Source organism: Microcaecilia unicolor, chromosome 1 (genome assembly GCF_901765095.1).
Source record: "Microcaecilia unicolor chromosome 1, aMicUni1.1, whole genome shotgun sequence".
Taxonomy (NCBI): Eukaryota; Metazoa; Chordata; class Amphibia; order Gymnophiona; family Siphonopidae; genus Microcaecilia; species Microcaecilia unicolor.
The window spans coordinates 131,524,043-131,548,234 of NC_044031.1; the positions used below are offsets into that span (position 1 = coordinate 131,524,043).

The following is a 24,192-nucleotide window of genomic DNA, read 5'->3' on the forward strand; positions in this document are numbered from 1 at the left end:
TTGCAAGGTGATACCAGCAAGTGTGCTTAATACGTCTTTCTTCTATCTGGACATTCTTGTGCCTTTAGAAGAAAATGCTAAGCAGGAGCTTCAGGGAGCATCTTGAAAAAGGTACAACTTAACTCCTTCTGAAAATGTTTTACGTTCTAGTGGTATTTCCTGTGGTGGGTTATTAGCTTGTTTACAAACTGATGAAAGACCAGAGTCTTGTCCTAGGCTTTATAACACACAGAAACATGTATACAATTAAACTGTCCTGATAGCATCTTCGCCTTTTCTTTCATGTAAAAAAGGGCCTGCTTTAATAAGATTTTCTACTATAGAGACAGAATAGGAAAATGCCTCTGCAATAAGGCTCAAAGTGGAGTCCAGTTAGAGAAGGATGGTTTAAACTATTTGGATTTTATTTTTTCCTCAATTAAATTCACTGATGCAAGAAACCATGAAAAGATGTCCATGGATTAGGTACCACAATGTGGAAAACAGTAACAGTTAAATGTCTTTGGCTGGATTTAAAGGATGCTGTAGAGTGAAACCTTTGCTCCTTTGGATGGGATGTGACTACAGAAGTGCAGGCTGGGTATATCACTCTACAGGTGGGCATGAGGAAGGATTATCAGCTTTTTCTGTCCTTGGTGCACTGGGGTCAAAGCTTACCAAAGGTGAGGTAAGGCTGTTTGGATTAGAGGGCGGCACCAGGGTAAATGAGGACAAATCAAAGGTAAAGGAGCAGCTCTTCTTTTACAAGGGTGCATTCCTTCAGAAGGAAGATATAGGAGGTTGTACTTGGTGATGAGATAGCTGCAGTCTTGGCCGTGTATTACTTCATGCCACCAGGCAGTTGGGCTGTGCCAATGCTCAACTACAGCATACTTTCTATGTGCTATACCAAAATTATGAGAGATTCTAAACAAAATATTTTATAACCCTTTTGAGAAGGGAAACAAAATGGAGATTTTTAAAAGGTATGGTAAGAGTTCACCACAAACACACAACATAAAGGAAATAAGATCATGTCAAAGCCATCTCTTGTCCCCTTTACTTATAAAAATAGATTTCAGTACTTTCCCCAGCCCCTGTACATTTTGGGCCTCTCTATCAATAGCTGCCTTATTTAAAGGGACAGCAGCAGGATTGGGGCAGTTGGAAAGAAACATTTTGGAAAGATGAACCCTAGTACCTAGTAATCATCTCCATTTAGTGATGCCTTGCATTCTCTAAGTGCCTTTCACAGCTTAAAAAAAAACAACTGAAAATGTTAGTACCTTATTGTGCCACAATACAATAGAAAATAGTGTAGGACTGTCAGTGGGACTCAAATGAAATAACTGTATCACTTTCATTTGCATGTCTTTGTTGCTGCATCAGAAATGTGACATTTTGAGAAACAAGTGTTATGCTTCCTTTTCAATCCATTCCGCATGCATTTTCCTCTGTGATGCAGAGCAACAGAACACAAAATCCAACTGATCTTAACAAACCAGTTTCCAATGAATTGGGCCACTACAAAACACGTTCATAGAAACTGTAGGTATTTAAAGCAATTCTTGCATCAAACACCAAGATTTTTCTACTTAAGGGCTAGGATTCCTCCGTCTCTTCACAGCTTGTTAATCCAGCTCTGATACATACTGTGTATCTTCCAAAAGAAAATTATACAGCAATAAATAAGCCAAAAAAACTGAAAGAAAGGCAGAAAAGAGCAACTTCTGCCTATTTCCTGCACATGTGCACAATGGCCATAAAGATATTATCTGTCTTCATTTTATCAACCCTAATGCTGTTGATATTTATTTCAGCCTGGTCCCTGGCTTGGTGGTTGTTCTGTCAGGGCCTATAGCATTAAAATGATTTTAACTTATGCTTTCCAAGCTAGGAGAATCTCATAACTGCATCTTAGTTATTGGTAAATCTGTATCCTTCCCCAACCCCAAACATTAACTGTCAAATCTAGCATGCTCCTCCAACCTGCTCCTTACAGAACGAGTCTATGGATTGATTGGCTGGGTTATGGAAGAATCCCCATGCTGAGGGAGATCTTCAGCAGGTACCTACAGTACAGCTTTAGTAATTTTTCACAACATTACAGGATATTCACTCAGATTTCAAGATTGCCACCAGTTCGTCATCCTGACAGGCTGAGCTGAACCTTGCGATTAGTAAGCCTAAGTTCTCAAAGAGAACAGAGGTTACTAGTCCATAGAGGGCACAGAGCAAAGCCAGGACTGAATCTAGTCTACCAAAGTTGACCTTCCCCAGAATGCATATCTATCCCTGCTCCGGTATTCTTGTGGATTACAAATGTACTTTACCTGCCAAGTCAAAATTCAGCTTGGCTCTCTGACATATAAAAAAGCCTGTGTCATTTCAGAACTGGGCCATTAGCTGCACTGTAAGGTCTGATAATTCAGATAAAAGAACTGCACATGGTATGAATCAGCTGACAACTGCCCTGGCTTACGGTGGCAGCACAGCAGCTGCCTGGTTGCTAACATAATAGGATGATGCATGCAGTTAGTTGGCTGTCACTGTCTGAGTTTTCTTTCCTCACTGCACCAGCTCTAAAGTTGAGCCTCACATTCCTGCAAATATTACTCTGAGTCACTGCTTGATTCAGCAGCCTTCTTTTTCTTCTTTTTGCTGTGTTTCTTGTGCTTTTTCTTCTTTTTTGACTTGTCCTTAAAAACAATTACAATAGGAAGATTAATCTCAGAGCAAAAGCAAACTTACAAAGAAAAATGCGGTATAACAAACAGTCCTTAAGATTGAGAAGGATTTGTTCAGAATCAAATTGGTTTGAAAAGCATTCAAAGGTTATGAGTTACAGGTTTATAGAGAAGGGATACCCCTAAAAAATGTTGATGAAAGATATAGAAGATTACAAAGAAATATAGAGAAGTACTGTTGAAGGTGAATGAAGAAATAAATAATGAGAAGTTGGTTTATACTTTGAAATGTAACCATTTGTCTAGGGATATCATGAAAGCTTTGAAGAAACACTGGTATACTGTCCAGAATCTAGACCATTTTGCCAATATAAATATTACTATAGCCTATAAAAGAGGGAAGAATCTAAAAGATCTCTTGGTATGTTGAGCACTGGTAGACTGTGAGCCTAAAGGAATACCATCAAAAAAGGCACAATATAGGTGTAGTTTTTGTTCTGTCTGTAACACCTCTTTGGAGACTAAGGAATTTATACATTCTATGACTGGCCAAACTATCATTTAAAGCATTTTGACAACACTGATAAAGTAATCTATCTTACAACCTGCCCATGCAGGTAGCAGCTATATGTTGGCAAAATGAGGAGAAAATTCAAAGTACCATAATATGCTCAAATATAAGACTATTTGAGTATAATCCAAGTTAACATTTTTCCCCTGAAAGAGGGAGGAAAACTGTTAACTAGAGTATAAACCAGAGGAGGGGGGGGGGGGGCAATAGTGTTGGGGACTTTGTGAGGACAACATGCCCCCCTCCACAGCCTTCATCCACTTTCTCTCATGTCTCCCTCCCCCTTTGTTTACCTGTACAGCAGATTTTGTTCTCCTTCCTCGGCGCACTGTCAAACTTGTCTTCCCTTGCATGGCCGGGCTCCGCAGATATGTGAGCTGTGCAGTGCAGTTGGAGAAGTCTCACGGTTTCAATTCCCACAAGACTTTCCCAACTTCCTGCATGGACTGGCACAAGTATCTGCAGAGCCTGGCCGTGCAGGGGAAGATGAGGAATTTGAAACTGCACCAAAGAAAGAGAAAAATATCCGCTGTAGAGGTAAAAGCGTGGGGAGGGGGCAGGTCTGTAGTTATAAGCTGACTTAACTATAAGCAGAGACCCCAATTTTGGGGTTTTGGGGCCTAAAAATCTTGGCTTGTAGTCGAGTATATACAGTAAGACTCACTAAACACAACGGTGGTTTAAACAGAAAATTAAGACAAACCATTACTTCAACATTCACTAGAAAAGGGACACGTGTTTCAATAATTATAGGTTTTTGGTGTTGGGCTCAACCAATGGAGTTTTTATTGGAAGTGAATTTCATTATGAAAAGACTGATTTCTAAGAAGCCAGTTGTTTAAATATATACATATTTTCCTAAAATATATGAACAATTCAACTTTTTCAGATATATCATCCTCTGGAATATGATGTTATGCAGCAGTTTTTCAGATATATCCTCTGGAATATGATGATATGCAGCAGTTTTACTATTTTTAACTAACTAACTAACTAACTATATATATATATATATATATATATATATATACACACACACATATATTGCACTCCATTTAAGTGCATGTCGGATAAGCGCATGCTCTAACTGCATGCCGTACTTCGGTCCCATCAATTTCTATGTGCACAAACTTTGGTTTAGCGAACCACTAATAAGTGCAAGATTCGCTTATATGCATGGTTTAAGACTGCTCCTCTGCAGGAAAGACTCCGCATAAGCACGCGGATGGAATATGGAAGCTGACTGGCGCTTGACAACCAAAGAGATTTCAAATTTACTGCCCCTTTAACTGCCACAGGTAGAATAAGCGAAAAAATGTTGTTAAGAGTGTACACTGGGGTCGTCGTGGCAGTGGAACTGTAAGACTAACACTGGCTGAATGAATAGAAGTTCTTAAAAAATTAGAAAACAAAGTCAAGCATCTATTGCTAAATAATATGGTGTCAATCCCAGTCAAATTTCATGTGTCTTGAAGCAGAAAGACTAGCTTCTGGAAGACTGGCAAAACAATACAAATCCATAATGGAAACAAAAACGGGCGGGAAAAGCTGAGGAGGTAGAAGATGCTCTTCTTTGGTGGTTCTCTCGAGTCAGGAGCAGACAGTTTCCTGTCAGTGGTCCACTGCTCATGGAGAAAGCTAATCAGCTAGCTGAAAGTCTTGGACTAACTGCATTCAAAGCCACTGTTGGATGGTTGGAAAGATGGAAGGAGAGGAACAACATAAAATTCAAGAAACAGCATGGTGAGAAACAAGACGCTGACGACTTTGGTGCTAAAAATTGGGTTGTTTCAGTTCTTCCTACCATCTTGAACGAGTTTGCACCTCGTGACATTTTCAATGCTGATGAAAACGGTCTCTACTGGCGAGCGATTCCTGATGGAACACTTGCATTCAAACACGCCGAAACTACTGGAGGTAAAACATCGACCGACTGACGATCCTCCTTTGCTGCAATATGGATGGGAGTGAGAAGTTGGAACCCCTCGTCATTGGAAAGAGCAAACAGCCCTGTTGCTTCAAGAAAGTTAAGCGACTTCCTGTATCATACGAGGCTAATGCAAATTCATGGATGACTGGGGAAATTTGGAAGCAGTGGCTAAAGAAGTTAGACACTAGAATGCGGGCACAAAAGCATCAGATTTTGTTGCTTTGTGATAATTGTGCTGCACACAGGGATGATGTCAGGCTGTCTAACGTCAAGGTGGTTTTCCTGCCACCAAACACTACCTCTCTGATCCAACCTATGGATCAGGGCATAATAGCCAATTTCAAACAACATTATCGGGCTCTTGTGCTACATCGTCTGATGAGCATTATGGATGACCAGACTGGCAAGGATAAACGTGCTCTTGAACTGGTTCATAATCTATCACTGTTGGATTCCCTACGTATGCAGAAAGAAGCCAGGAATCATGTTACACAGGCAACCATTGTGAACTGCTACAAGCGGGCAAGCTTTGTTACGGATGTGGAGAGGGACAAAACAGATGCAGTTGTTGAAAACGCGCCAGATGAACAGGTTATTGACATCCCAGCCGGTGTTACTGAAGAGGAGTTTCATCGCTACGTAGCTGTTGATTATGATCTACAAACAGCTGACAACAGCACTGATGTCGAGATATGCGCCTACACGCAGGCAACAACAGCTGATGATGAAATGAGCAGTGAGGCACATGCTGACAAAATTCAACCTCCTCCTCCTCTTGTCAGTTTTGCAAGAGTGCTGGAGAGTCTCATCACCGTGCGGGCCTATCTGGACGCCACTGGATGTCAGTGCTATGACAGGTTTTACCGCCTGGAAGACGTAGTCTATGGAACTCACAGACCCAATAGTGTACAGAGGACTATAACTGATTACTTCAAGTAAGCCTAACATCAGTTAACGGAGACTGTATACTGTATGTATAATAATAAACAGTACTGTACATATGTTTATCAGATGTCAAGCTTCTTTGGGTCACAACGGTTAAGTGCACGCTCCGGTTAACTGCATGCATTTCTTTGGTCCCAGACCCTTGCACTTAAGCGGATTGCACGGTGTATGTATGTATATATATATATATATATATATATATATATAGGGTATATATATAGGGTACATACATAAAATTTGTATTTTGAAGGAAACAATTTTTTTAATTATTTAACCGGGTTACCACAACATCAATGGGTAGCCTCTAAACAAGATTGTTTTCTTAAAAAAAACAAAAAAAACCACTGACGTGTTCCATTAAGATTACCAAAAAATACTGGACTTGGGGGATGAGATTAAACAATTTTTTTTTGGTGGCGATTACCACAGGAAGTATGAGAGGCTACCTGTTTTAGTGGTATTTGCAACCTATATAGTTGTAAAAATACATGAGCTGACATGTACTGACAGGCTGTCAAATTAAAGCTCCTGTGAAAGAAAAAAAAAGCAGCTTAGACATCACGTAAGTGACATCAGCATCTGGCAGAAAAATTATTTTATATACTGTTTGTTTCAGATTTTTATTTGATTTTGAGCACACTTGTTTGGATAACAGTTAGTTGCCAAACCTTAGCGTGAGTAAATCAAAGGGCAATTTTTTTATAGAAGTTTCTGCTGCATGTTCAAAAGATATCCATCAGTGGCGTAGCAAGAAGGCAATTTTTGGGTGGGCCAACAGGCTGAATGGGTGGGCACTAGATAAACACCTGCCAACTGATGCACCCATGCCTGCCCACTGCCCTACCCCACTCCAATGGGAGTAGCAGTGCTGGCCTCAGTGGCTGCAGGCCACATTCAGAGCTAGGGGAAATACAAGAGGGTGGACTTTTGAGCCACAGTCCTCCAAAACACATATGCTTCCCCCAAATACGTCCTAAATATTACAGTGGGGCCCTAAAATACCAATACATCTATCAAGAAAACTGAACAAGCCAAAGTACTATAGAATACTACATAGAAAACGTTGGTCACACACAGAGAACACAAACACCAAATACAGAATAAGTGACCACAAACCATAAACAAATTAAATTGAAATCCCAAGAGGCCAGACCTTGCATGTAGCACAGCACAAAGAAATACAAAGAGATGCATTTTCTGCTATACTGTGCAAAAATATAATGATAGCACATGCAAGAGATGGTGTTAGGGGGGTACAACTAGGGCAACTGCATTTGGCCCCCTAGCCAGAGAGAACCCCAGGCCAGCCAGAAGCTGGTGCAGCCTGTTAGTAAGCTTTGGTGTCCCTTCCCAAATATCTGCTTGGGGCCCCAGCCATATCTAACACCAGCTCTGGCAGGATGTACATTTCAAATCTGACATATTCTAATCACAAAATAGAAAAATAAAAGTACTTTTTCTACCTTTTGTTGTCTAGTCATTTTATTTTTCAAGTCATGTTGGTCCCAGGCTCTGGTTTCTACATCCTTCTGTCTTCTCTTAACTCACTCACCAAGGTCTCCTGTCCATTTGATATTTCTACTCTCTTCAAGTCCACTATCCATCTTCTTCCATCTCTGCACCTCTATCTTCCTCCATGTTCAGTATCTCCCTTTCACTGTGATCTTATGTTTTCCCTGTTTCCACATTGGATTTTGTGGATCTGCCTTCCTGTTTTTTGGGACCATCCCTATATTTCTTTGTCTAGCTTCTCCCTTCTCTTCATCCCTAGTGCCAATATATCTCTATCCTCTCTGACTCTACCCCATCCAGCTTCTTTCCCTCTCATTCCATCCCCTTTCCAGCATCTGGTTTGCTTGCTTGATTCCCTGCCTGCCTGACCACCCACCCTCCCTTTCTCCCTCCTGCTGTAGGTTCAGTATTTGATCCTCTTTTCCTTCATCTCCTTGGTCTGGTATCTCTATTTCCCTTCCTCCTTGTGCTGTTCCAGCAGTTTTCTCCCTTCCCCCCAGCTCCCCTCCCTCCTCTTCCTCCCACAAGTCCAGCAGCTCTCTCCCTTCTCTCCAGCCCCCTTATCCTCCCACATCCAGCAGCTCTCTCCCTTCCATTCAGATTCCCTCCTCCTCTTCCTCCCACATCCAGCAGCTCTCTCCCTTCCATCCAGTCCCCTCCTCTTACTCCCACGTTCAGCAGCTCTCTCCCTTCCACCCAGTCCCCTCCTCCTCTTCCTCCCACATCCAGCAGCTCTCTCCCTTCCATCGTCCCATCCTCCTCTTCTTTCCATGTCCAGCAGCTCTCTCCCTTCCCTCCAGCCCCTTCCTTCCACGTCCAGCACTCTCTCCTTTCTATCCAGTCCCCCTCCTTCTCTTCCTCCCATGTCCAGCAGCTTTTTCCCTTCCATCCAGTCCCCTCCTCCTCTTCCTCCTACGTCCAGCAGCTCTCCCTTCCTTCCAGCCCTCCCTTCCATCTAGATCCCCTCCTCCCCCATCCAGCAGCTGTTCCCTCCAGTCCCCTTCCTCCCACAAATCTGGAAGCACTGTTCCTTCCCTCCAGCCCCCCTCCTCCCCCCACTGGTCCAGCACTTCTGCCTTCCCCCAATCTAGCCTGCCCTGCCCCAAACCAACATACCACACTGCCTTTCCTCCCTCGGGTTCGGGTCCAGCCGTTCAGAAGCGTCGACTGCCTCTTTCTGTTCCTCCCCGCCACGGTGTCTGCAGCTTTCTTTTTTGGGCCATCACTTTGGCAGCGATTCACACAGGCATTTCCCCTGTCGCGTCCATCCGGCCCTCTCTGATGCAACTTCCCCCCTCACCCCCCAAACTAAGTTTCAACCTAATTCCGCCCCTCAAAATGGGACTTATGAGACACGATACAAGAAATAAGCTATGGTCAGTAAAAAAAAAAAAAAAAAAAGGCTAGGGAAGGTGGGAAATGACTGGGGGGGGGGGGGGGGAGTCCTTGGGGAGGAATTGTCTCGGGGGAAATTTGTGGGTGGAAACTGATACCCAAAAAAGATATAGTGGAATTAGAAGAGGCTGTCATATGAGGAAAGGCTGAAGAGGTTAGGGCTCTTCAGCTTGGAAAACACATGGCTGAGGGGAGATATTTCTGAGGGCTACAAAATCCTGAGTGGTGTAGAATGTGAATCGATTTACTCTTTCAAAAAGTACAAAGACTAGGAAACACTCTATGAAGTTACATGGAAATAGTTTTAAAACAAATAGGAGGAAATCTTTTTTCACTCAACAAATAGTTAAGCTCTGGAACTCATTACCAGAGGATGTGATTACAGCAGTTAGCATATCGGTTTAAAACAGTTTCGGACAAGTTCCTGGAAGAAAAGTCCATAGTCTGCTATTGAGACAGAAATGAAGGAAGCCACTGCTTGCCCCGAGATCAGCAGCATGGAATTTTACCAGGTACTGGCCACTGCTGGAAACAGGATACTGGGTTATATGGACCATTCGTCTGACCCAGTATGGATATTCTTATGTTCTAATAATGGTATTTCTAATTTTATTTATGTAATTTTTATCTTTATGCCCATTTTAACAGCGCATGTTACATAAATACTTAAGTACAGAAATATTGCCATACTGGGACGGACAAAAGGTCCATCACGCCCAGCATCCTGTTTTCAACAGTGGCCAATTCAGATCACAAGTACCTGGCAATATCCCAAAACAGTACAATACATTTTATGCTGGTTATCCCAGAAATAAGCAGTGGAGTTTCCCCAAGTCCATTTTAATAATGGTCTATGGACTTTCCTTTAGGAAGCCATCCAAACCTTTTTTTTAAACCCCACTAAGCTAACTGAATTTACTACATTATCCGGCAACAAATTCCAGAGTTTAATTACATGTTGAGTAAAGAAATATTTTCTCAGAGTCATTTTAAATTTACTATTTTGTAGCTTCATTGCATGCCCCCTAATCCTAGTATTTTTGGAAAGAGTAAAACAAGCGATTCACGTCTACCCATTCAACTCCACTCATTATTTTATAGACCTCTATCATATCACCCCTCAGTCGTCTTTTCTCCAAGCTGAAGAGCCCTAGCCGCTAGCCTTTCCTCATAGGGAGCTCATCCCATCCCCTTTATCATTTTTGTTGCCCTTCTCTGTACCTTTTCTAATTCCACTATATCTTTTGAGATGCGGTGACCAGAAATGAACACAATATTCAAGGTACGGTCGCACCATGGAGCGACACAAAGGCATTATAACATCCTCATTTTTGTTTTCCATTCCTTTCCTCTCTTACCGATCAACAGTCCCACTTTCTTACCCCTGCATCTGTTATGCCCCCTTCCTTGCCTATTCTTGTCTCTTACCATTTTCTCTTATTGCATTGTCATTTTTAATTATCCTATATAAGCCACATTGTGCCTGCATGTGTGGGAAAATGTGGGGTAGAAATGTACTATAAATAAATAATACCTAACATTCTATTTGCTTTCTTAGCTGCAGCCGCATACTGATGCAGCCATTTTGGCAAAGCATGGCTATGTTGGGTCTTTATATCTCAAGTTTTAAATAAACCTAGACTGTTTGTTTCCTGTTTAGTCTTTTTTTATGGTCTCCTAAAAAAAAGGAATGACGGGGAATATTTTATATCCCTCCTTCCCCCCAAAGTGTTTACAAATGGAAATGATTATTTTTTTCAGGCTAATAAAAAGCTTGTTACATCAAATGGGTTTTTCATTTCCTTAATGTTTTCCTCTTTTGTATACATGCAACCAAAATTTACTCTTGTATTTTGCTGTCTTTGTTTCTATTAACTGACCTACACAACAAGCCTTGGAATAATACATTGAGAGTGATGTCCTTATTGGTGGCCGAATTTTGAATGGATGGCTTTTAGTTCTAATAAATACATTATTTATCAAACTGCAGATTTAAAAGTGATCTGAAATTACCTTTTCCTGTGGGATGTGAACATATAGGCATTCAATTTATCTATAGTGACCAACACTGTACCTGTAAAAGGACCAAGGCAGATTTGCCAACATTAATTATATCTGTAGAATTGGGGATGTAAAATAGTAGATAACAGCAGATAAAAACTTTATTGTCCATCCAATCTGCCCAACACGATAAACTCATAGCATAAGGTATGATGTGATACTACATATGTATACTTGATCTTGATTTGTCCTTGCCATTTTCAGGGCATAGACCGTAGAAGTCTGCCCAGCACGGCCCTTGTTCTCCAACTTCTGAAACTGTCATTGAAGCACCATTCTAGCTCATCCAGATCTGCCCAGCCACAATCAGGGCACAGACCTCAGAAGTCTGCCCAGCACTGCCTTTGCTTCCTAATTACTGGTGTTGCCATCTAATCACCGCTAAGATTCTTTGGAACCATGTCTTCTAAACAGGATTCCTTTGTGTTAATCCCACGCATTTTTGAATAATGTTACTGTTTTCATCTCCACCATCTCAAGCAGGAGGACATTCTAGGTATCTACCACCCTTCTCCATGAAAAAGAGGGAGCCAGTAGTACAAAAAGATATAAAACCTTGTCAGTATTTATAAAGGTTTAAGAAAAGGGCCCTTGGCTGACATTGGGCAAGTTGCTTTATTAGGGGTTTAGGTATCCTGGATACCATATGAACAACCAACATAACCATACAACTTCTAGAAATCAAAAATTTGTCCGCAATTTTAACAGTTTGATTTTATATCATATGTAGATTGAATCTTATCTCAACAGCTGGTTGAATGAAAAGGAAGTTGAGAAAGTCCTTATTGGAGAACTGTCCACAATTTCAGCTTACTGGCTGAAGTACATCAGGAGGAAAACCTCTTACTGTTTTACAAGTTGGTTAAGGCATTTTTGTATTATGGGGGGTTGTCAGGGATTCTGGCAGCAGTTCACAGATGCGGGAATGCCAGTACCGGGTAGTATATAGGGTGTATTTCTCCCGTCAGGTGTTTTATGTGGGTTGTGTGTCTTCTCCTCAGTGTCCTAAATGTAAATCTAGCACTTTCTCATTGCTCCATGGGCTCTGGCAATGTCCCCACATTAAATCTTTCTGGGCACAAATGGTCAGATATATTCGATCAGTGCTTGGCACCCCCTTTTGTTTTCCTTCGAGAGGTTGGATCTGTCCAATGCAGCCTCCATTTGGGTCCGGAGAAAGGAGGAGCTCCTCTTCCTAAGACAGGCATATATCTTGGGGAACAAATGCATTCTCAATCATTGGATGGGAGGATCAAGCACCAGTTTCTGGTACTGGTGCAATAAATTATATGGGTTAATGGGTGGGAATCCTACGGTGCCCAAGGCCATCCTAAGAAACAAAAATAATTTCTACTCATTTGGGAACACTATTTATACACAATTTCTCACAAGACTCATATTGAATCCTTTTCAGAGTTAGGTGGTAGACAGTACGCAGTGCACTGGAACCTTCAGGGTGGGAGGTCAGGGAGGGGGAGGCCTAGTATTCAGTAGGATGGTATGGCTGGGATCCTTCAGAGTCCCAGATCCCAGACAATGGTCTTTTCTAGGACTGCGGGGGGGGGGGGGGGGGGGGAGGTGGGGGGTAGTAAGTTAATGTACTTATAGAATATAGATTAAAAACTGATGATATGTTAAATAGGTCTGTTGTTATAGAGACTGTGTGTACACCTTTTGAATTTCTGTATTCTCCATATATTCATTGACTGTATTATTGGTTCTGTCATCAATAAAAAAATTGTTAAACCGTAAGGCATTTTTGTTTCCTAAGGATAGATAATAGATCATTTTAAGTAATATTAGATGGTGGGAACCTAGAATGGGGCTGAAAAGACTGTTTTCTTGGGGGGGGTGGGGGGGGGTATGTATGTTGTTTTCTTGTTGTAAATAGTCTCAGATGTTCTACTTGGTTCAGGAGAGGCAGCATATAAGTTATTTTAAATACAGTATCTATCTGATCTAAGAAGAGGTTTATATTAACATAGTAGATGACGGCAGAAAAAGACCTGCATGGTCCATCCAGTCTGCCCAACAAGATAAACTCATATGTGTATACCTTACCTTGATTTGTACCTGCCTTTTTCAGGGCACAGACTGTACAAGTCTGCCCAGCAGTATTTCCCGCCTCCCAACCACCAGTCCCGCCTCCCATCACCGGCTCTGGCACAGACCGTATAAGTCTGCCCTCGCCTCCCAACCACCAATCTCTCTTCCCCCACCTGCTCCGCCACCCAATTTCGGCTAAGCTTCTGAGGATCCATTCATCCTCGATATGGGCAGAAAGTCCTATAACATCCATGTTCAATTTCTGAGCCCTGCTCCTATTCTTGTCCAGTGGGACATAGTAAAACTATACAGAGTGTCTTGTCCATAGCACAACAGTGACACACAAAGGTCACAAGTTTCACAAGAATCCCTTACTATGGTTTGTCTTTGCAATGGTAGAACTAGACAGGAAGGGGTAGAAAGCTAAAAAAAAAAAGATGAAGGATCTCCTCCCCAGAGAGTCCAGATGCAGGCTCACGACACTGTGCTCAGTAGAAGTTGGTTGTGATTAAGATGGAAACCAAAGGAAGCAGAAGAAACTGGAAGTCAGATGCAAAGCACAGATAAAGAAGGTTAAAAAAGAATATGAAGAGAAACTTGCCACAGAGGCTTAAAACTCAGAATAACAACTTTTTCAGGTACATCAGAAGCAGACAGCCTGTGAGGGAGTATGTGGGACCTGGAGGAAAGTCCATAATCTGCTACAGAAATGAGGGAAGCCACTGCTTGCCATGGGATCAGTAGCATGGAATCTTGCTACTATTTGATATTCTGCCAGAGACTTGTGACCTAGACTGGCCACTGTTGGAAACAGGATACTGAGCTAAATGGACCATTGGTCTCACCCAATATGGCTGTTCTTATCCTATATAATAAAATGCACCTTCAACATTATGAAGCTGACTGCATGGCTGAGGCATTCCTGCTCTCTGTATCGATCTCCTGAATTGACATCACGTACTACCGGGTTCGTCACAAGCAGAAGTGACCAACCACACGAGGTTTCTCGGCTTCAGAATGTTGGAGGTGCATTCTATTAAATAGGATTGGCCAGTTCCTTGAAGCACAGCCAGAGCTCAGTGTCCTGCACAGTAACGCTCAGACACCGGGGGGGGGGGGGGGGGGAGGTATCTCTATCACAAACACACTCTCTCACAGTCAATGTCTTTCTCTCACTCTCACACACTCTGTCTCACACTGTATCACATTCACTCTCTATGTGTCACACAGTCACTCACACACTCTCTTGGTCTCATACTCTCAGATACACAGAATCTGTGTCTCACACACACACTCTCTCTCTCTCGCACACACTGTATCTGTGTGAAACACACTCTCTCTCACACTGTCTCTCACATACGCACTTGCACACACTCTCATTCTCACAGACACACTCGCACCCAGACTCACTCTCTCTCTCCCAGACACACTCGCACCCAGACTCACTCTCTCTCTCTCAGACACACTCACACCCAGACTCACTCTCTCTCTCTCACAGACGCACACTTGCACATTCACTCTCACATACACTCTCTCAAACATACACACTCCGAGGAAAACCTTGCTAGTGCCCGTTTCATTTGTGTCAGAAACGGGCCTTTTTTTACTAGTGTTCTAATAAGTTTGGTCCTGATGAACAGAGCATCTCCCAACAGCTTCAGTAACACTTTCTAGTGCAAGTCAAAGAAAGGGAAAAGATACTTACTGTGATTTTCTCTCTTTCCTCACTGCTTCTTTTTTTCTTTTTCATATGAATCTAAAGATATAACATGTAAACCAGTAAGGATAAGATTTCAAATAAACATACCTTCCTGCTTGTCCCAAGATAGTATGATATTGTAGAAACTTATTTTATTGCAAATGTAGGTTTATCATTTATCATGCCTCCTCCTGAGCTACGGGTTATATTTCAATTAGTGAGAAGGCAACACAGAAAAAGCACCCGAAGTATTTTTTTCATGGAGAGAGTGGTGGATACTTGGAATGCCCTCCCGCGGGAGGTGGTGGAGATGAAAACGTAATGGAATTCAAACATGCATGGGATAAACATCAAGGAATCCTGTTCAGAAGGAATGGATCCTCAGAAGCTTAGCCGAGATTGGGTGGCAGAGCCGGTGGTGGGAGGCGGGGTAGTGCTGGGCAGACTTCTACGGTCTGTGCCCTGAAAATGGCAGATACAAATCAAGGTAAGGTATACACAAAAAGTAGCACATATGAGTTTTTATTTTGTTGGGCAGACTGGATGGACCGTGCAGGTCTTTTTCTGCCGTCATCTACTATGTTACTATGTATTAAAGTTTTTGTGTTGTTCCAACCTCGGAGGCCCTTTTGTGCTTTTTCTGTGTTGCCTACCGGAGTTGTGTACTTTTGGACCCTCTCTTCTGCTGCCTAATTAGTGGGAAGACCATTTTGGTATGGTCCTTCGGTACCCAGGGATTGAGTTCACCCACTCAGCTAAATGTGAGCACAGCGTCATGATTTTAAATGTCAAAATATTAAAATCTCAATGTGGGGACCTTTGAAAGAATGATGCAATAAAAATGGAGATGTTATAAAAAGCATAGAGGGCATGATGCAGGGAAGGTGGGATATAGATTGTGAGTTAAAAGTTAAAAATAAGGGATTATTCCGGGAGAGTGAGAACCGCAAATATACTCCTGCACTTGCTTTTTGGTTTTGACACCAAAAATGGGTAATTCTCTTATGCGCATAGCTTCTTAGAATGTTTCTGGTATAGCCTTCCCCTTTAAAGCATGCCAAGAGTTTAGCAACTTTGAAGTGGCAAAGCGTTGATATAGCTTGTTTGCAAGAAACAAAGCTAACTGATGCGGAACATGCTAAACTAAAATGTGGTTGGGCTGGGGAGATTTACTATTCCAAATAACAAGATAGCGGCCAACTAAGAGGTCAGCACTCGGTGCGCACCCTGGACCTGACTCTCGTAGAGAGTTGCACGGCGACAGAAATCTTACCCATGCCCGCTCATCCCTGCTGGAATCTTACCCATCCCCCCCACCTGTCCCTACTGTAATCTTACCCATCCCCACAAGAATTTAACCTATCCCCACTCACTCCCACAAGAATTTAATGGTACATAAAAAATAAAATTCCAGTCGGCTCTCTCAGTTTCTCTCTGGGTTCGAGCTGCAGCACTGCAGGCAAGGAAGGAACGGAACTTGGAACACTCTGGTGTGCAGACTTGTCTCTGATTCACTGGCACTGTGTGCTGACAGGTTGACACATGGACGTGCCAGTAGGTCAGGTGATATTCTTGGTGCACAAGTTGAGCACGAAATCCCCATAATCTATAACACTGTGCCTGTGTCAGAGCTGAGGTCTGTGCATCAGCCCGGGAGCAGAGAAGATTAACAGTAATATAGTAAGTGATGGCAGATAAAAACATGAACGGTCCATCCAGTCTGCCCAATAGTCACACTCATTATCAATTCATAATTAAATCAACAATGAACGTGATATTATATACTTGATTATGGTCTTTCTTTGGTGTTTCTGGGCCATAGACCACAGAGGTCCGCCGGGGCCTAGCCTTATGTTCCAACTGCTGGAGTTGTCGTCAAAGCCCACTCCAGCCTATTTGTCTTCTCATTTGCGGGACACAGACTGTAAACGTCTAACCAGCACTGTCCTCATGTTCCAGCCACTAAAGTTGCTGTCTAAGCCCTTTCCAGCCCATCCTAAACCAGACTGCCATATATGAGACACAGACCATACAAGTCTGCCCGGTATCAGCCTAGTTCATCCCATGCCTTTTTGAATTCCGTCACCATTTGTGTCTCTACCATTTCCTTAATGGAGACTTTATGCATCTGTGCTGTTAAAGCGAGGAGGAGGAGGAAGAACTCAAAGAACTTGGTACTCAGTAGGTGAGAGGCTGGCAGAAGTGCAGCGTACACTTCCACAGGAACCTCGCAGGAATTGTTTCCGTCCCCACGGGAACCCCGCAGGAATTGTTTCCGTCCCCACGGGGAACCCCGCAGGAACTGCTTCTGTCCCCACAGGATCCCCGTAGAACTGCTTCCGTCGCAGCAGGAACCCCATGGGTTCTGCAGGATTCCCACAAACCCCATTCCTGTGCAAGCCTCTAGACTATCGGCATTGCCAACACCTGACGTCTGAGAACCAAGTCTAGTGCTCCCGTCGGAGCTGTTCCTGGAACAGACCCAGAGCATAGTGCCAGGCTGCTTGGAGCCACAACAGCATGCTCAAGTGAGCCCCAGCCCAGACCGGAACAGATGCATGGGCCTCTCCTGACTCGGACACATTATTGAAGACCAGGATCTTCCCCATGGCACGGTCCAGTCAGGCACCAATGACCCAGGGGCTCGGTGAGAAGACTGAACTACAAGGAAGGTGAGGGCAACCAAGCACATCCTATGTGGTGGCTCCTGACGTTGATGGGCTGTAACCCATCAGACAACAGTCTTCCAAGTCCTCCTCAAGACACATCAGAGATTAAATTTAACTTTGTTTTCTACATGGTTAACCGCTGTGGCAAAAACCACTGAGTTGGTGTGCTGTTAAAGGTGGTTATTCCTGCACCTTGGGGAGAGACTCTGAGCTGTAGACCATGTGGCGCTTGCGGTGCTGACACCCTGCTCCGAGGTGTAAGACCAAGCATGGAGGTCTGAAAACACGAATGTTCTCCTGCCTACAGATGCTGAGGGATTTCTTCTCCTCGCGCCACTCTTCCTGGCTGTCAGGGTTAGTTGCGGCATCAACTCTTGATGTACTACCTTTGATCCCTCCATACACCCTGCTTAATGCCAAAGATGGCGATTTCCCCCAAAACGGCCTAAAGCGCCAAATGAGCTAACTTGCCTCTACTACCTTGCGCAGTCCATAAGCTGTAGATGACCAGGATACCACCGAAGTAATGCTCCGAGGATAACCAGGATAATACTAGATTATCTTGCTAACACACTATGATATTTTTCACCCTGACCATACTCCTATGTATAATATGTCTGCTCCTATGTTTAGATATCATGGCTACAGGCATAGTTTTTTTTGTTTGTGCTTGACAACTTTTCTTCATTCACTAAAGCACCACAGCCTTGTTACTAAGTATTGTATTACTTATTAATGCACTTGAGTTTGAGGACCACAGGCATTATTCTCTGTGCTGGATAACATTCCTGATCTGTTAATGCTCCACTGCTTTGTCACCATTGCATTGCATCACTTACTAACTCAAGATACATTTCCACTGCAGAGGACATTATACTGTCCACTGACTGCCCCTCTCCTCTGTGGCTTAATGAACCTTTCAGTTTATATATCTAACGTTCAATCTATATCTGTAGATGAGTTGTCGCCACAACAAAGGGCATGGAAGCTAATATTAGAACAATTTCAATTTAGACAAATTGTGAAAGACCCTACACATGCAGCAAGACATATGCTAGACCTAGTATATGTATCACCAACATTACTTCCGTCCATGATTGTATCACTGGTTATCCAAGAAATTGCATGGTCCAACCACACTTTAGTAATTTTTGAATTCTCAATGAAAGACATAAAGGGAAAAAAAAAAAGAGAAATCAACACACTGCAAACAAGGTCCAAATTTGAATTGGCAGACCTCAAAGCTTGTATGACAGATAAATTATCAGTCGATATAGGTAACAGTCAAAACCGTATAGTCAATCAATGGACCAAATCATTAACAGATGCCTTAGATCAGATAGCACCAAAAAAAGACGGTAAAAGTTAAGAGCTCGAGAGAGATCTGCTGTTGGATTACACCAGCACTGAAACAAGTAAGGAAAGACCTAAGAACTGTAGAAAGAGTATGGAAGAAAACAAAAATCAAGCTGCGCATGTGGGCCACCTACCTTTTGTCATTAATGGGGAAAGTAGCACTGTACCATATGATGATTATCCCTTGTTGGCTTTACATTTTTCAAATGTTGCTGTTTCTCCTTACCTCTCGTCAAGTTCAGCAACTCTCTAAAGACAATTATTTATGGGCGGGTAAGTGGGCACAATTACCCTACTCTGTTTCTATTCCATGGGAGAAGGGTGGCCGTTTAGACCTTAGGCGCTTTGCTGTGGCCTGTCAAATATGCCATATAAACTTTTGGTTCCGGGATACCTGTTGCTATTCATATACTCTTGTGGAGACAGAATTTTCACCGGTTCATCATTTGATGCCAAGGACTGTCGCTTCAGACCACTTGTCCTATTATAGGCCCTTGCGACAGACCTGGCAATCGCTTTGCAGTGTCATGGTATGCCTGCAGATGTCACTTCTTTGTTGGCTCTGTCTGGCAATGGTAATTTTGAGCCCGGCTCCACCTCTCCTACATTTCAATGCTGGCTTTTACCCACCTTTATTTTATGTTTGGCATGTGCTTACAGATACTGGACATTTGAAGAGTCTTGCAATGCTTTCAGAGGAATTTCAACTTCAGCCTTGTGACACTTTTGCTTACTTACAGTTATGCCATTATGTCTCTTCAATTCCACGCACCGCTGCATTGGACATGGACAAGTCTGAACAATTAAAAGACATCTGTCTCTAGAGGCGCAGGTCCGTGTCCCTCTGCACTTTCATCATCAATCCTTGCTGGATCGCTTTTGCCATATAATTGGGCTACCCTTTGTTGTAAATGGGAACTCAATTTTCACATACCAATTTCTGTGGAACAACTTAAACACAGTTTTTCTATATATATGCGAAAACCCCTTAAAGTGTTCTACACTGAGAAACACAGTATAAGATGCTGTGTCACCTCACTGTACTTATAAAGCTACTTTATGGCCAGACTCTGGGTGTCCTAAATGTAATCAAACAGCTGCTACCCTAGGCCATGTGTTTTGACATTTTGTTGCTGTTCAGCCAGTGGCGGTAGAGCACCAGTCTTTTCAAAACTACCGTTTGTAAGGAATTAAATATGATCAGTGCAGATGGATCACAACGGTTCTGTAGGGTTCACTCGCCAACACAATTATGTTTAAATACTTATATTCAGCTCCACCTGAGAACCACTCACCCAATGATTTGCAGCTATTATCACTTTACTGTGGGTTAGAAAAAAATTCCGGCTGGAGGGAGGGGAGGCCTTGTTAATCTTCCCCGCAAATATTTGCAGAACGGTCCCTCATAATTCAAGTAAACCGGACCTTGTCGTGACAGCGCCTCTCTCACTAAAGTCACAAGCAAAGATGCTGCTTTTATCAATCTGCAGCCATCCTTTCCAAGGAATGGGCAGCTTCTCTGCCCCTTGACAGAAGGATAAGGGGGGTGAGGATCACTGATAGCAGTTCAAATTAAAAGCAGACAATGGATTGCAGGGTAGAACCAGTCCAGTTCAATCATTCTAAAACTAGAACCATGACAGAAGACAGGGACGGGGGCGGCATTGGTTAAGGTGCCGGGACACTTTTAAACAAAGTGCAACATTTACCTTGAGCCTTTGCACTTTTGCAAGCACTTTAGCGTCCGACGCAAAACAAACGGACAGTCGTGAGTATGTGTTTGTTGCTTTAATACTTACATATGAGGTTGAAGCTTCGCCCCTTTTGCTCAGGAGTACACGTCCAGTGCCAGGAGCAGTAAGGAGATGCCCCAGGTTTGTAATCCCATTGCTGCAGAAGACCAAGTGGCTCAAAAACACTCAGGAAAGTTTACAGGCCGAAGTCTCCGGCTGCCCTCGCCTTTTCTTGACTAGGACAACAGGCGCGCGCGCGCACACGCAAACTAAATAAGAAAAATATTCCTGAATGAGATGAGCTAAGTGACTGGGGGCTTCACCTCCGCCTGCTGCACAGCAGTATGTTAGCAGCAGCAGGGCAGGTTGCAGGCACGGCAGTCACTGACTCGTCTCGTCGGTCTGGCAGCGGCGCAGGGCAGGCTTGGACTCGGAGTCAGCTGTTGCATCGGACTCTGCGCGGGAAGGGAAGGCAGCAGCGCATGCGCCGTTTATTTTTTTAATTTTTAAATACAACTCGCCGGCAGCGCCGCAGCACCCTTGAAAGCAGGTGCCCCCCTGCGGTGCTTACCCCGCTTACTGGGTTGGCACGGCCCTGACAAAATTCTCTGTGCCCTGCCCTACCTCCACCTCAAAATATAAATTACACTTTCTCTGAAGGTGGCTACAATACCCTTTTACCAAGCTTGGGAGGCAGCAGCAATGTCCCTAAGCCACTGATGCCGGCACCCCATGCACGTTTAGCTGTCGGTGGCTCAAGGATGTTGTTGTCAACTGCAGAGCTTCGAAGAAGAGAGTTCTGGCAGTCTTTGGATGAATTCTACAACTGGGGTACTTAGGGTTCCCCACGAGCTATATAGCAAGGGTCAGGACCGATGTTAGCTGTGCTACAGCCCAGGTCAGAAAATAAAGGAGGACCCCCCCCCCCCTCCCTGCCTCCACTCCTATTTCCCCACCTGCCATTACTATCATACCACAAAGGGTACAGGAGTGCACACTATGTGGCAATAATATCAAAATGTTTACTAACCAAACACAATGAATCAAGATATCATATATGGCTCTAAAATAAACTATTGGATCTCCTATATTGCACAGCTATTCTAGATCCGAAGCTCTCCAATTTGTTCTTAATCATTTGCATCCAATGTCTTAGGTTATCTTTTACATAAAAAATGCACTTCTGCACCAAACCTTTTTTTTTTTTTTTTTTTTTAAAGACAACAAAACAGCGAACAGTTCACTTATCTGAGAAGGCAGATTATAGCACTGTAGAAACTTGATCAACACATCCTCACCAAATACAGAACAAGGGATCTCAAATTAGAAATAAATAATTTAGACAAAAATTCAAAGTGAATCCGCACCGGCAGCTGCTATTGAAGCTTAGTAAACAGGGGGGTTAGATTGTAAACTTACTGGGAACAAGGAAATACCTACTGTATCTGAATGTAACTCATCCTGAGCTACTAATGAGAAAGGTGTTGAGTTAAATCCAAATAAAATATAAAATAAAATTAATATTAATATTATGGTGCAATTTTCCCTACGATTCCTTCAGACTAAACAAATATGCCAGCAGGAGACTAGAATGAAACCTAGAGTGTCTCTTTCTGCTGAACAACTTTCTGACAGATCCTTTAAGCTCCACTTCAGGAATTTTATTATTTTTAAAGACAAAGGGCACCAAAATCAAAGTTGTTATTTTAGAAAACTTAAATTACATAAACAGGCATAAGAAAAGAATATTGGAAAGTTGGGAACATTTGGGGATTTAATCTAATATGAGGGCAAAGATGTCAGACTTTGTAATAGTCTGTTACAGTGTTCACAAGCTCAATGCTTCCACTGACCTCCTCAGTGTCAGATTCTGATTCTGATTCAGAAGAGGAATGTCTGTCTCCATGATCAAGCTTCTTTCTTTTCCTGTTCAGACTTTTCTTATCCTGTACAAAATAGAAATGAACATACAATCAGTGTATGTATACACTCCAAGTACCAGCTGACAGCCATGCGATCAGCACTTGATTGTTAACTCAGACTCACTAAAAAGCTGAAATGAATATGAGTTTGTAATTTAATTCTTGGTAATGTGAAAAGGAAGTAGTAATTCATGTTAATCTGTACTTAAAGAGGGAATTCCATGAACATAAATTTAAAATGCACCAAAAATGTAAATACTGGTAAATTATGCAAGACTGTCTGAAGCTGCACATGCAACAGAAAGGTCAGACAAGTATACACTGAGGATAAAAGCAACTTTGAAATTTAATTCTTGCTGCAGAACCTATCCCTTCGCTGCTGCAGGAAATGAAGTAGAGTGGTCTTAAAAGAAATATAAATCCCATACTGCATAAAAACATTCATTCACAAGGTTCCAGGTAAGCTTATCACCCAGATCTTTCTGACCCCATAACAGAGGCTTAGCCAGACATCCAAGTTTGGGCGGGCTTGAGCCCCAAGCAGGTGGGCACGGGAACCCACTCCTTCCCAGGCGATATGGCATCTCTTAACTTCACTCCCCCAATCTCCCGGTACCTATTAAATCTTCTAGGGCTGGGCCGGCAGAGAGCGACTCATACTGGCTTCTTGTGTCGGCCCTGAGCCTTCCCTCTGACACAACTTCCTGGTCTCATGAACAGGATTGCTGCACCAGAGGGAAGGATGAGGACAGCTCAAGCAGCCAGTATGAGTTGCAGCTCACTGCCGGCCCAGCACTGAAGGTACTGGGGGAATTGGAGGAGAAAGTTAACAGATGCCAGACTGCCAGGAGTCTTCAGCTGGCAGGGCTTGGAGGAACCCCGCCAGCCACAAACTGTACCACTGCTGGGTGGGCCTGAGCTCAAAATGGGTGGGCCTGTGTCCACCCAGGCCCATCGGTGACTACACCACTGTCCATGCAACAAACCAGTGGGATCCAGATGCTAGCCATCACATTTTTAGCTGCTGATAGTAAATTTCCGAATAACTAATTCTATTCAGAATCCCCAAGTTCCAGCAAAAATTAACTTGAGAGTGGCATTACTGAGTTCTATTACAGTTTTCCTTTTTCACTGAGACACATTTTGGGGCAACCCTACCAGATATGGTCTAAATGGTCCACATCATCCACCAGCATAAAGGTCTAACAAACTGAGTCTCAAACAAATATGCATTCACCTTAAACTGAGTGCTCTCAAAGGGAATATAACATTTTGATATATGGGCCCAGACTCTGGAACAGAAACAGTCTGACTGTCCTATCTGCTAACGTAAGTAGAATCGGAAATGGTATTTATTATTGAAGTAATTTACTAATAGCTAGCATGCACTAAAACCACTAACACAAGGCACTATATATATGTTAACAACATTATCACAAGCTAACTCTTGCTGTGAGATTAAACTTTGAAGCTGAAACAAAAATAACATTCTCCAGTTCCCTCTTGAACAGACACCTTTGGAAATACTTGAAAATACTGAAAATAAGTTAAGATCACTAGACTGAATGGCTACTTAACCAGTTAGCTCCATGGACCTATTTCCCTTTATAAGTTTGTCTATCCCTCCCTCCCACTCCAAACAGTGACTCTATAGCAATCTAATCCTTGTTTATTGGCTTGGAAGGAA

General features: G+C 42.9%; 1 protein-coding gene across 1 annotated transcript in view; it reads right to left on the reverse strand.

Moving 5' to 3' along the window:
* Positions 1–2,591: 2,591 nt before the first annotated feature.
* The window catches only part of FAM133B (family with sequence similarity 133 member B), a 94,786-nt gene continuing 73,185 nt past the window's right edge, over positions 2,592–24,192 (reverse strand). Inside the window, exons 9-11 of the mRNA XM_030202875.1 lie at positions 22,437–22,529; positions 14,832–14,882; positions 2,592–2,678 (exon numbers count right to left, since the gene is read on the reverse strand). Of these exons, the coding sequence (XP_030058735.1) occupies positions 2,592–2,678; positions 14,832–14,882; positions 22,437–22,529 (231 nt within the window). The remainder of the gene's footprint in view (positions 2,679–14,831; positions 14,883–22,436; positions 22,530–24,192) is intronic.